The sequence below is a fragment of the Bufo bufo genome, chromosome 9 (genome assembly GCF_905171765.1).
Source record: "Bufo bufo chromosome 9, aBufBuf1.1, whole genome shotgun sequence".
Lineage (NCBI taxonomy): Eukaryota > Metazoa > Chordata > Amphibia > Anura > Bufonidae > Bufo > Bufo bufo.
In genome coordinates this window covers 188219904-188234416 of record NC_053397.1, presented here as the reverse complement: position 1 = coordinate 188234416, position 14513 = coordinate 188219904, and the positions used below count along the sequence as shown (strand labels likewise).

Genomic DNA, 14513 nt, shown 5'->3' with positions numbered 1-14513 from the left:
TGAAGTCAGAGCCAGAACTACGTAGCTCCATCAGTTGTGTAGTGAAAAGAGCTTGTCACTACAGCGTTACTCCCACTGACTTCAATGGGAACAGCGCTGTAGTAATGAGCTCCCTCCACTACAAAGTTGGCAGAGCTGTGTACTAGTTCTGGTGCTGACTTTGGAGTGCCAGAGCTTCACAAGAATAGCTGATTGGTGGGAGTGCGGGGTGTCGGACCAGCTAGTGATGTTCTATCCCAGCTGGAAAAACCATTAGGGTCCACTTTACCTTCAGTATCCCAGGAAGCTTACAGATAAAGAAGTAGTGTGAAGGAAAGTCCATGTATCCTTGCATTCACCTGTTTTACTACTCTGTTGCCTGTAAGATTCATGAGAAGGTGCAATAGATTGGGATTGGACATGGAGTATAATTCTATTTTATAGAGATTATGGCATATAAAACACAACACAAAGGGGCCGCAGTGATCTTTTTTTGGCATCAAAAGCACCTTTCAGGATTTAACCAAGTTATCATGTGTTTGATGAACTTCCTTTTTAACCCTTTCTGGACCGCCATACATGTACAGTGGAAGTAAGGACTTTAAAGATGACTCCCGTTCAGAAGCTGAGCAGACCGGGTTCCATAGCCATCAGGTTTCTGTTGTTTTACACAGCCGGAGGCAATGTCTATGACCGGCAGTAATGCCAATCACAGATATTTAACCCCTCAGATGCCGTGGTCAATTTCAACCACAGCATATGAGCAGGGAAGCCCCCGTGCTCAAACGGCTCTCCCTCAAGATCAATGGAGCCGTTCGATTGCTGTGGCAGCCCTGAGCCTTCTGAATGCTCCGAAGCCTGCCACAGTGATGTTCCTAAGGAGCCCTCCATAGGAACATAGTGAATCTCCCAATGAACATCCCATGTTAATTTCATTGCAGACTAAGGCCTCCTTGCGGGCCGCAATGCACGAACACGCGGGCCACAATGCACGAACAGCGACCGTGGGGCAGCCGCAGCGGATTGCGGACCAATTCACTTTAATGGGTCCGCGATAACGCCTGTTACGCAAGAAGATAGGACATGTTCTATCTTTTTGCGGAACAGAATTACGGGACGAAACCCCACGGAAGCACTCCGTAGTGCTTCCGTAGGGTTCCGTTCCGTGCTTCCGTTCCACACCATTCCGCATCTTGGGATTTGCAGACCCATTGAAGTGAATGGGTCCGCATCCGTGATGCGGAATGCACACGGAAAGGTGCCCGTGTATTGCGGATCCTCAAATGCGGTCCGCAATACAGCAACGGGACACCTATGGTCGTGTGCAGGAGGCCTAAGGAAGAAGTTATCAGATAATTACAACTCCCCTAGGGGGATTAAAAATAATTTTCAAAAATTCAACAAGTTTTTGAAAATATAAAAGAATAAAATAAAAATCACCCCCTTTTTCTTACAGTACAGACCAAAAGTTTGGACACACCTTCTCATTCAAAGAGTTTTCTTTATTTTCATGACTATGAAGGCATCAAAACTATGAATTAACACATGTGGAATTATATACATAACAAACAAGTGTGAAACAACTGAAAATATGTCATATTCTAGGTTCTTCAAAGTAGCCACCTTTTGCTTTGATTACTGCTTTGCACACTCTTGGCATTCTCTTGATGAGGCAGCCCCCTGAAATGGTCTTCCAACAGTCTTGAAGGAGTTCCCAGAGATGCTTAGCACTTGTTGGCCCTTTTGCCTTTACTCTGCGGTCCAGCTCACCCCAAACCATCTCAATTGGGTTCAGGTCCGGTGACTGTGGAGGCCAGGTCATCTGGCGCAGCACCCCATCACTCTCCTTCATGGTCATATAGCCCTTACTTTCAAAGTTTTCCCAATTTTTCGGCTGACTGACTGACCTTAATTTCTTAAAGTAATGATGGCCACTCGTTTTTCTTTACTTAGCTGCTTTTTTCTTGCCATAATACAAATTCTAACAGTCTATTCAGTAGGACTATCAGCTGTGTATCCACCTGACTTCTCCTCAACGCCACTGATGGTCCCAACCCCATTTATAAGGCAAGAAATCCCACTTATTAAACCTGACAGGGCACACCTGTGAAGTGAAAACCATTTCAGGGGACTACCTCTTGAAGCTCATCAAGAGAATGCCAAGAGTGTGCAAAGCAGTAATCAAAGCAAAAGGTGGCTACTTTGAAGAACCTAGAATATGACATATTTTCAGTTGTTTCACACTTGTTTGTTATGTATATAATTCCACATGTGTTAATTCATAGTTTTGATGCCTTCAGTGTGAATCTACAATTTTCATAGTCATGAAAATAAAGAAAACTCTTTGAATGAGAAGGTGTGTCCAAACTTTTGGTCTCTACTGTATATTAAAACTAAACATAAATAAACAACAATAAAAAAAATCATTAGCATTGTCACGTCCCAAAACGCTTATACTATTAAAACATAAAAATGTGTATCTCGTATGGTGAACAGCATAATGGGGGAAAAAATCAAAATGACTGATCGCTTCATATCCCAAAAAAAGTAAGTGAAAAAAGTGATCAAAATGTAATATACCTGTACACCCCAAAATGGTATAATTAAAAAGCACAGATCAGCCCATAAAAATGACCCCTCACAAAGCTCCATGAACATAAATGTAAAAAAAGTTATGTAGGTCAGAATATGGCAATGCAAGCAAAAAAAATTAAAAAATTGTTTTTATTTTTTTAAACATTAAAACACAAGAAAAACTCTCAAAATGTGTCGCTATAATCCTACTAACCCAGAGAATGAAGGGAACAGCAGAGTTTTACTGCATAGGGAAACCCATAAAACTGTGGCAGAATTGTTTATTTTTTTCAATTCAATCCCATTTGGATTTTTTCCAGCTTCCTGCAATATCGTATGCAATAGTAAATGGTGCCTTTAGAAAGTACGACTTTTCCCACAAAAAAATAAACCCTTACATGGTTATATGAACAAAAAAATTGAAAATGTATGGCTTGGAGAGAAAAAAAAAAGAAAAAGAAAAAGAAAGGAAAACTGCAGGAGAGTCAGGAAAGGGTGAAATAGCTCCTGGTGAAATTTCTTGTTTTATATAAGACTGTTTCACTTATGATAAATTCACATTGTATTTTAGCATTTATTTCAGAGAATTTTAAGGGAGTTGATTTTTTTTCCTCACATTTCCTATATATGAACTATTTTATTGATATATAGAATATACAGTATATGTAAATATACTATCTTCTTATTGTAGACAGTTCTCTCCTTGCTCCCCTGTATTCTAGAACCAACCAGTCAAGGATTAAGTATCTCTTTCGCTCCCACAGACGGCTGACTGCAGAAGAAGCTCGAAGGTGGGCTCGCTCGTTCGATCTGCTCTTGTCTCATAAATGTAAGTACGGAAAACAAGCTGTGAAAGCGGCAGGAAGGCTGCGTTCTGTATATTTGCTTGTAAGGATCCTGCATTAGTCGCTTTTCCTGTGTGCTAATGAAATTGGAATAGATACAACTATAACAAAGCTACAATAATGGTCTTTTTGTGCGCTGTAAATTATAAATGAACTAGGCTGATGTTATTATTGTGGCAGTGATAGATTGTATAGATTAATTAAAGCAATACGAGATTTTTCCCACGTCTCTTAAAGGGGTTATCCCATGATTAAAGGGGTTATCCCACGATTAATATAAAAAGTGAAAATCAGATATCACATAGTGCATGACAATCTCTTTCTGATGAAACTGAGCATGTGCGGCCATTTCAGTAAATCGGACAAATAAATCAAATAAAAAAACAAACAGCAGGTGGCGCTATACAGATATATTTTATTAAGTCATGCAATGGCAATACAAAATGTTTGATTTCTTGCAATTGCAAAAAGTATTTGGATACAGGTGCTGGTTTGAAAACTTTTGAATATTTTCCGTGGGCCAACACCTTTAAAAGGGAACCTATCACGCTAAACATGTTGTCTTAGCTGCAAGCAGCAGGTTATAGAGTAGGATGAGCTGAGCAGATTGATATATATATTTGTGGCAAAAGTTTCGGTATAACCTGCATTTTGTTCATTTAAATCCTGCTAATTTTGGGCTTAGGAGTCCAGTGGGCGGTCCTATTCTGTGATTGACAGCCTTCCCTGTATGATTGTGCATATAGAGATAGCTGTCAATCACTGATAGGACCGCCTCCTTTGCAACAAAGCCTAGAATAAGCAGGAATTTAAATGAATCAAAAACAGATTATACTGAATCTTTTTCCCACAAAACTATATATCAGTCTGCTCAGCTCTTTCCGCTCTATAACCTGCTGCCTGCAGATTGCACTGCCACTTCGATATGAAAGGTTCTGTTTAGCAAATAATGGAGAAGGGTGCCAGTCTTTGAATTGAAGGGGTTATGCCATGATTAATGTAAAAAATTAAAATCAGACATCATATAGTATATGACAATCTCTTTCTAACAAAGCTAGAACCAGCCCTGTACCTCACATGGATCCAGAGATCTTCTCATACATTGCTCTAATTGTTTTTCTGCAGCTCAGGGGTCTTATCTTTTATGGGGCAGCCCTTTCTAGCTACAACTCAGAGAGTGAGTACAGGCCAGACCTGGGGCTGAAAGCCTGGGGGAAGGCCTGGCATGACTAAGTTTGGAAGGAGTAAAATAAGAATGTGGTATGGGAAGGGGTTAATGTTCGGGCAGGAGGGGGCGGTGATTTAGGGGAGGGGTGTAGTTTTTATAAATGGGGATCAAGGGCAGGTGACATATTGTGGTGACAGCAGAAGTGCAGCCGCCCCCACCCACCCTAAGGCTGCAAGGTGCACGGAAGGTGGGTATGTGCCACGGAAGGCGCGGGTTTGGTTCGTCATGGAAGGGGTGGATTTAAGTTTGGCCAGGCAGAATATGGTCTTTTGTCATAGCGGCCAAGGCAGCGGTGGAGGGTCCTTGGAGTTCGTGGTTATGGTGGCTCTGGCGTGGTGGGAAGGGAGCCAAAGGTGCTCTGTGCTCCCTAGGTATTGGATTCTGGAGTGTGGTATGGCGGGTATCAGTGAACACAACCACTTTGTCATGAAACTTCTGAGATACATCCTCACTCACAACTTTTTTCTCTTTGATGGCAAGTGATACCACCAGCTCAGGGGCACCGCGATGGGATGTTTGTGTGCACCATTCTATGCAAATTTGCTCCTGGGCTGGTGGAAAGCAACTATTGTATTCAGCGATGGGATGTCATCATGTACCGGGCCCGTGGCATTGTGGACCCGGTATATTGATGACATATTGATGACATCTTCATCATATGGAACGCGACAGAACTAGCCTTTTCAGCCTTTGTTGAAAAGCTTAACAGTAACGACCTGGGACTACATTTTACATATGAGACAAACAGGAACTCTTTCCCCTTCCTGGATATCTCAATCTCAAAAAAGGGTTCGGATGAACTAACTAATAGCATTTATCGGAAACCTACATCCACAAACTCGGTATTACACTGGAACAGTAGCCACCCTCTACCTTGAAGAGAGGAATACCGTGTGGCCAATATTTGCGCTTGAGACGCAATTGTTCAGATAAACCCGAGTTTGTGGAACAGGCCGCTATCCTCAAGAGTAGATTTCTCTCCAGGGGGTATCCTGACTCAGTATTAAGACCAGCCTATCAGGCAGCGCTCTCATCAACACGTACGGAATTATTGGTACCCAGAATTAAACCTCAAACCGAGCAAAAAATTTGATTAATAGGTACCTTCAATGAGGCAGCCAATCAAGTCAGAAGTATCTTACAGAAACATTGGTCGATACTATTAATGGATCCAGACATCAAAGATAGGATTCATAAATACCCACAGATAACATTCAGGAAGGGTAATAGCCTCAGGGACCTGCTGGTACATAGCCACTACAATTCACCTTCCAGGGGGAGTTCATGGCTAGAGCGAAGGCCCCTGGGTTGTTTTAGATGTAGTGGGTGTGTTGCCTGCAGCACTATCCAGACAGGTAAAACATTCACCAGTGTCAATCTACAAAGATGCTTTATAATTAAGGACTTTGTGATTTGCAGGACTCGAGGCGTCATTTATAAAATAACATGTGACTGTCCTATGGAATACATAGGGAAAACAAAGAGAGAACTACGTAGACAGATTGGGGAACATCTGGGGGATATCTCCAATAAGAGAGACACAGCTGTATCTCGACATATACAGGAGCATCATCATGGGGACCGCCATAGCATTAAGGCCATAGGCATTGAGGTTGTCCCCCCTCCGATCCGGGAGGGGGGGGATACTGGGACCGCGTGCTGCTCCAACACGAGGCCCGATGGATCCATACTTTGCGCACCGTAGCTCCCCTAGGCCTAAATGAACAGCTTTGCTATAGCTGTTTCATTTAATCACAATGTGAGACCATAAATACACCTTCCTTCGTCAAATAAATTTTTCAGGCATAAATTCCCATCCATAATGCTTGGTTTAGTGTCCCACCCGAATATTTTTTGAGATGGGACATGTCATTTACACCTCTGTCCGATCATGGTGCTGTGTGTGGGCCTCCTAGATCAGCAAACCCTTTTATTTTATCTAATTGCCATAAAATGCCTGATATTTGGAGTGCTATCTTAAGATTATGATAGCGCTGTCCTGGTGATGGTTGCCGTAAACAGTCCCGGTTGCATGGCAACATGATTCACCATGGCCATTGGAGCAAATGTGTCTAGGGCTGATGACACAACCCATGGCCGCTTGCAAATGACGTATGCCCGCTTGGCTGCGCCAGACTGCAAGGTAAAGTCCTGGAAGCGCTGCCGATCTCCAGCGCGGACTGCGCATGCGTGGGTGCGTGAACCGCTGCACTCCAAGCCTCACTCTGAGGCATGGATAGGTTTAAAACTGCACGGTCGAGCATCCCTAGCTAGGCTACATCACAGTCTCAGGACATATCGCGGCACGCTGTACATCAGGGAGCTGTATATCAAGAGATCTCCCTGCAACATATATGGCCTCATATCTTTAGGCCTGCGTTAGCCCTGATACTCAATGGAACCCACACCATAGGCTTAGCATTTGTATTCGATGTAAGTGTCCTTTATTTTGTTATACCTAAATATCCTCAGTGTTAACTAAAGAATCATCTGGATTAACACTCTATGTGATTCATGCCCTGCTCGACTGCACAATGTTCCCCTGATGATTGTTACATGAAACATGCATGTAGAGATCAGCTGCACTAGGGCACAACAGGGCCAAGTAGCGTAAGGGCAAGGTTCCGGACGGGGTCGTTCTTTTCAGGACAGGTACTCCGTGGTTAGGACGCCAGGGTCAAGATAGTACCCCTATCCTAGGGTGAAACAGGGACTTAGTGCCCACCATCATCCACATCTGGTTCCTGCCATTTTGTTTCATCTCCTGAATATCTGTAAAGACCGGAAGACACCTGGGTTACGGTAGGACAACCGGTTATATTTTCAGGTGCCGCCGTGTACCAATATTTCAATGTGCAAGTGTGCACTAGATTGATTATTTGTGTAAACTTAGGGACTTTTTTCTATCCTTATACCAATTAAAAGTTACGTTTTAATCAAGATCACCATTCCAACCTTCTTTTGCACTTTATAAATATAGGTGACCTTACTCTAGATTATCCAAAAACCTTCTTCTATTTTTCATATGGCGGGTATCTGCCAACGTTGTTGCCCATGGTTACGGTGTTCTGCCTCTGAGCTGGCGTTTTATCGGCTAGAGGTAATTTGAATGAGGGGCGGGGCAGTTACCCGTCAGGTTTACGGGGCTCCAAGGACCCTCCCCGTTATATATGGTACTCAGGATTTCGGTGTTTTTGGTAAGGTTCTGGGGCGGGCCTTCAGAAGGCTGCTGTAGCCCATAAAATCCACTTAAGTTGTTGTGTTTTATTGGGGCAAAATGTGGTATAGGTAGGAGGAACGACTCGACAATACACTGGTCATTTCCTTTCTCAGAGGAAATGTCCTTATTTAGGGAGCCTGTCTTTTCTTCTGCAGCTCTCTCCCTGTAACTGTCACAGCTTCTAACAGTAGATACGGCTGGTGGCAGCTGACAGATTGAACTGAGCATGTGTGACCCCCTCAGTAGGTGGTCGTGCACATTACAGCACAGGTAAAAAACCAGGGGGCACCATTATAATGAAGTAAAGAGAATATCTAACTGCTGGAACATTTTTGGAACATAATGTAAATCATAAAAGTAACTAGATTTTCATGTTTTCATGCAGAATGACATTAAAATAACATTTAATGGTGACACAACCCCTTTAAGCTGGCATTACAAATTGAATAACACACTTGGGCTGCATTTAATATGGAATTAAGCATATTTTTATCAGTTTATATAATATATTTATACTGTGTATTTCCATGAGTTGTTTGACAAAGCTCCTTGTGTCAATGTTACATCTTCCAATTTACTGTATATTATTATTTCAAACAAGTCTACTGCATTACCCTAAGGCCTCATGAGCATTGCATAACTGTGTACACAGAGTCTGCCCAGGCATACAGAGTCCCTTTGGTTTTTATACTGTGGCACCAAAGGCACGTTGTATATACAGCCATATAGCAGAGGGAAATATTTCTGTACTATGGTGTCCAGTTGGGACATGTGGAGCCCCAAGGGGTGATCACGTCCCAGTGTTAGGGAATTCCGATTGGTATGTTGTGGCCCTAATAGCTTGTGTCACAGTGCTCCTACCTGGATACGGTCGGTCCCTGGGTTTAGGCTCAGTAAAAACAAAAGAAGTTGTAGTTGGTGGAGTAAATAGAGTCCAGACTTGGTAAAGTTAAAGCTCCCCTCACTGCGCCATGTCTGGTCCCTTTGCACTCCAAAACTCAACTCCCCAGTTTCCTGCAACCCCTCCCTTGGTTGGAAACAGGACTAGCCCACTTCTGTCTAAAAGGGGGAGAATGGAATGGTAAGTTCCGTTCTATCTAAATTTACTCTCTGCCTGGTACACTGCCACCTGCTAGACAACAGTTGCATAACAATATTATTAAGGAAGAGTATCAGAGGACCTGGAATTAAGTACACAGATGACATTCTCTGCTAGCCATTAGAGACAGTAGCTAGGTGTATAAATGGAAGTGCCCCCACTGGGATACTACACACGCAGCAATTTTAGTTAGTGATTTATTTCTATTTTCATGTATGAATATTAAATCGGTGACATACAGAGGTACAGTGAGGCCCAGTGGTCTTCTAACATCTCCATAATGTGGATCCTTACAACTAAGAGATTGTAGGGAGTTGTGAAAAGCCAGTGTGCATAAGTTCTAAGACTTCTTCCAAAGGGCATATATTGGGGTCTGTATTATGGCTACAAATTCCATCAGAACTGTGGGTCTTATGATCTGAACTTACAGCATCATAGATCTCTACTGGGTCATTAAACCCATGCTTGGGTTGGGTGTCCAGCTGTAATACAGACACTATTAGATGCCCACGTAATGGTTGCAGGAGAAAGGTTTCTCTATGAGATCATTATGTCGGCACTGAAAAGAGGAAGGAAGCAGAGAAGCTACTGAGCACAGCGTTGGACTGACCCACCGAAATACCAAGGGATCCTCCAGTGGGCCCAAGCTCTGATACCATGATATACTCCACAGATCTAGGATAAAGAAACATTTGAAGCTGCCTTTGGAGCCACTCACCACTAGGCTTTCTCTGATTCAAGGCTTTATTGATGATATAGGGGTTGCGCCCAAAGAATATTTTCCTCTGGTAGGCCCAGGGAACCCCAGTTTGACACTGAAGAAGGTGATACAGAATTCCTGACACATAGTAAACAACAGGGGACACTACCATAGAGGAAAATGTAATATACATAAAAAACCTAACAATATTTTTATTGCATGTATTTTGCAATAATACGTCATTTGAAATTCCCTATTCATTGCATAGTAATGGTATTTGTTAGATAACCTCTTTTAAGATCTTGATTTTATGCGGAAAAACTGCAGCATAATCCATTTTATTTATTTTTTTCTGCATGAAGAGGCTGCGGTGATTCGGAAGCGCCAAAGTCTCTTCCTAGGCCATATGACATCGTTCACATGGTCTAGGTGCAGCTCTATCCCATCTGAGTGATTGGGTCTGTGCTGTAATACCAAGTGCAGTGCTATCAAATGGACAGCGCTGTGCTTTATAAGGAGCAAAGAGGCTGCGGCGCTCACTGGAACATCGCGGTCTCCTCAAACAGCTGATTGGTGGGGGTGCCAGGAGTCAGACCCCCACCATCTCATAACTCTCTGAGTACAGATTTGATAGATGTTACCTGCAGTCCTATGTAACACCCCACATAACACAGTGAACTATTGTGTTATGTGGGGTGTTACATAGGACTGCATGGAACATCTACTACATTATCTGTACACAGATATCACTGTTATCTGGGCTGTTACATAGGACTGCAGGTGACAAATTAAAATTTTAGTTGCCAAATTTAAAATACATACGATTATGATAAAAAAAAGACTTGGAGGAGAAGATGAGACGCAGGTCACAGTGGTGAGCCAGCTCTATATATAGGGGAATACATCACATACCTCTTACATCCAGTGACATCTCCTGTCATGTAGAGCTTCTCTTTCCTCTTCTCCTCCGTTTGACCCAGACCGCCATGACAAATTCTTTTGAGCCGCATCTTGTCTCTACAGAGTTTGTTACACAGACATGTTAGATTTCTCATAATTGGGGTCATTTGTCAAACTAGTGTAAAGTACAACTGGCTAAGTTGCCCATAGAAACCAATCAGATTCCACCTTTTATTTTCCAAAGGAGCTGTCAAAAATGAAAGGTGGAATCTGTTGCTATGGGCAACTAAGCCAGTTCTACTTTACACCAGTTTGATAAATTACCCCAAAGGTCCCTATAGTGTCTACAGCAATTATAATGTCCCCTAGAGTGCCCCCAGTAATAATAACACCCTATATTGTGCTCCAGGTAATAATGCCTGTATAGTGTCCCCAAAAATAATGTCCCCTAATAGAAGCGCACCCACACTGCCCCCATATAGTAATTTCCACCACACTGCCCCATATAGTAATTTTCCCCACACTGCCCCATATAGTAATTTCTTCCACACTACCACCGTATAGTAATTCCCCCACTCTGCCCTCACATAGTAATTTCGCCCACACTGCCCCCATATAGTAATTTCGCCCACACTGCCCCATATAGTAATTTCTTCCACACTACCACCATACAGTAATTTCCCCCACACTGCCCCATATAGTAATTTCTTCCACACTACCACCATACAGTAATTTCCCCCACACTGCCCCCATATAGTAATTTCCCCGACAATGCCCCATATAGTAATTTCCCCCACACTGTCCCCATATAGTAATTTCCCCCACACTGTCCCCATATAGTAATTTCCCCCACACTGCCGCATATAGTAATTTCGCCCACACTGTCCACATATAGTAATTTCCCCCACACTGCCCCATATAGTAATTTCCCCCGCACTGCCCCCATACAATAATATCTTCCACACTGCCTCCCATGTAGTAATTCCCCCCACAAAGTAATTTGTCTCCACACTGCCCCCATCAAGTAATAACCCCACACACTGCCCCCCATTAGATAATTTGCCCTGGCACTGCCATCCATTAAGTAATTTGCCCCGACACTGCCATCAATATAGTAATTTGCCCCCACACTGCCATCCATTAAGTAATTTGCCCCCACACTGCCCTTCATTAAGTAATTTGCCCCCCACACTGCCCCCATAAAGTAATAACCCCCCACACTGCCCCCCATTAGATAATTTGCCCCGACACTGCCATCCATTAAGTAATTTGCCCCCCACAGTATTAATTTCTCCACACTGCCCCCACAGTATTAATTCCCCCCATGGTAGTAATTTGCCCCCACAGTATTAATTGTCCCCCACAGTATTAATTGTCCCCCACACTGCCCCCAGTGTACTAATTTCCCCCACACTAGTAATTTGCCCCCACATAGTAGTTTGCCACCCACTGTCCCTTCAGTGATATTCTCCTGTGCCCCCCAGTAATGTCCCCCAAAGTTGGCACAAAAAAAAAAAAAAAACAATGCTTACCTGTGTCCCAGTCGGCGCTCACTCGTTGATGGTGCAGGCGTCCGGGCACAGTCAGTGTGCTGCGTCCGGGCACAGGCGCGATGAAGTCATCACGCCCGCCTGCGCAGGAATTTTACTACCGCATAGGCTTCAGGCCTACTAGGCCTGAAGCCTATGGCGGTGATTGGCGGACGGCGGCGGGGCAGGGAACTATGCGCTCCTGTGCCCCTCCATAGTTTGTGGGCGTTTGGGTCGGCGTTGGGCCCCCCAGCGATGCTGGGCCCGGGGCAACCGACCCAAACGCCCCAATTATAATACGCCACTGAGCATAATACAGTACCAGTAAAGTGTATGAGATTAGATAAATATCATATATACTTTGCTTTTTTCTTAGGTGCGGAAGTTGACCTGCTGTGTGTATTTTGAATTCCGCAGCATGTCTATTATTGTTTCCTTTTTTTTTTTTTTCGTGGATATTACCCTTCTCAATGAAATGGTGAGATCTGCTACAAAAATGCATCAAATCTGAGCCAAAAAAACGCATAAAAACCATGCAAATAACAATCAAAAACAGTTTTTTTTGTGCTGTTTTGGGGTGGATTTTCTGCCCACAAATCTGTGCTGTGTGCAGGTACCTCTAGTCTCAAGCTTAGGTTAACACACACAGATGGTGTATGCTGGTTCAGACACCCAGGATCAGACATATACTCATTCAACTGGCATCCAAAGTCAGGGCCAGGTGTAGGTTATCCTGTCCAGAGATCCAGGTCAGGTCTACACTTGTATCATGCTTACACATACTGTATCTGCCATTTATATACACAGACAAAGACACACACACACACATCAAACACACACGCCCTCAGACATGTCCTCAGAGGACGGGACATAATTATTTTACAGATTTACTGCAGTTCATAGTTGAACACCATTATAAATGCCACAAAACAACTCTTCTGAATATCTGAGGAGAGATTGCATCCCATCACCCCTCCCTATATCCTCCAGCATCTTGTAAACGTATTCCTCTGTATTCTCCTTCTTCCAGGACTGATGTGTGAAAGACAATCCTTGAGCCAAAAAGTTTCTGCAATTCTACTGTACATCCTCTACTGCCTTTTGCCAAGTTTTGTGACTTAGAATACATAAAAAAATATATTTATACATCCTTTAAGCAGTGTCTTTGTGCGGAAAGTTCTAGATAATCATTTAGATGAGCTGAAAGGGGTTGTCCACTCCTTAGGAAAGACCATCAATATCTAATTGGAGGGGATCTGACACTCTGCACCTCATCTGATCACCTGTTTCAGAGTAGTTCCGATGCTGGAGTCGCAGCTGGAAATGCACAGTATTGTCCATTGTGCAGTGGACAGGGCTTGTAACTCAGGGGCATAGCTATAGGGGTGCAGAGGTATCAGTTACTACCGGGTCCAAGAGCCTGATGGAGGCCAAAGACCCTTGAGCCGCATAAGAAGACACCGGTATTATGGAAAGTGCATGCTGGTCGAGTTACACCTCTGACTGGAGGGAAGGGGTTAGGTCAAGAATTTAGCATGGGGGGGGGGGGTGCAGTTTCAATTTTTGCCTTAGGCAGCACGAAGGCTATGTGCTCCTCTACCCCTGGCCACAAAGCACTGAGAGAAGGGGGGCCCAAGCTGAACTCTTGCACCAGGGTCCATGAGCCTTTAGCTAGGCCCCTGACTGCAATGATGTTTTCATTCACTTCCATGGGAGTAGTACTACAGTTGCCAGTTGTGTCCACTAAACAATGGACGGATCTGTGTAGTCCTAGTGCCAACTTCAGGAGTTGAAGCTACTGCAGAACAGCTGAACGACAGAGGTGCAAGGTGTCAGACCTTTGCAGATAAGATGGCCTGTTCTAAGGACTACAGTTGAGCAGACACCTGGATGTTCGGGCTCGACGGGTTCGGCCGAACTTCTGAAAAAAAGTTTAAGTTCGGGACCCGAACTTGACCCCAAACCCGAACCCCATTGAAGTCAATGGGGACCCGACGTTTGGAGCACTAAAATGCCTCTAAAAAGTGCTCTGCAAACAAATTTGCATAGGGAGATTACTTAAAATAACATAAAATACGTAAAAATATAAAATAATAATCTTGATCTAGGAGGAGGAGGTCCATATGGAATAGGAGGTTGAGGAGGCGGTGGATATGGCGGTGTAGGTGAAAGGAGGAGCAGGTAGACCCCAAAACATTGGGAAATATAAAAAATAAAACAAAGAGAAAGTGCGCTGGAGTACAATAATGGCTGGGTGAGGCCGGTATGCATGTCTATTCTGCACAAGGTACAGACAAGTCCTGTGGGATCCCTGCCTGGTTCATTTTAATGAACGTGAGCTTTTCCACATTGGCTATTGACAGGCGGCTGCGCTTATCTTTGATAACCCCCTTCTGCCGTGCTAAACAAACGTCCAGACAATACACTGGCTGCAGGGCA

The 14513-nt window shown here is 43.7% G+C and overlaps 1 protein-coding gene across 1 annotated transcript in view; it reads left to right on the top strand.

The window, feature by feature from the left end:
* Positions 1-14513, top strand: part of LOC120979513 (regulator of G-protein signaling 8-like) — an 85934-nt gene that overhangs the window by 55622 nt on the left and 15799 nt on the right. The window contains exon 3 of the mRNA XM_040408307.1: positions 3318-3382. Within this exon, the coding sequence (XP_040264241.1) occupies positions 3318-3382 (65 nt within the window). The remainder of the gene's footprint in view (positions 1-3317; positions 3383-14513) is intronic.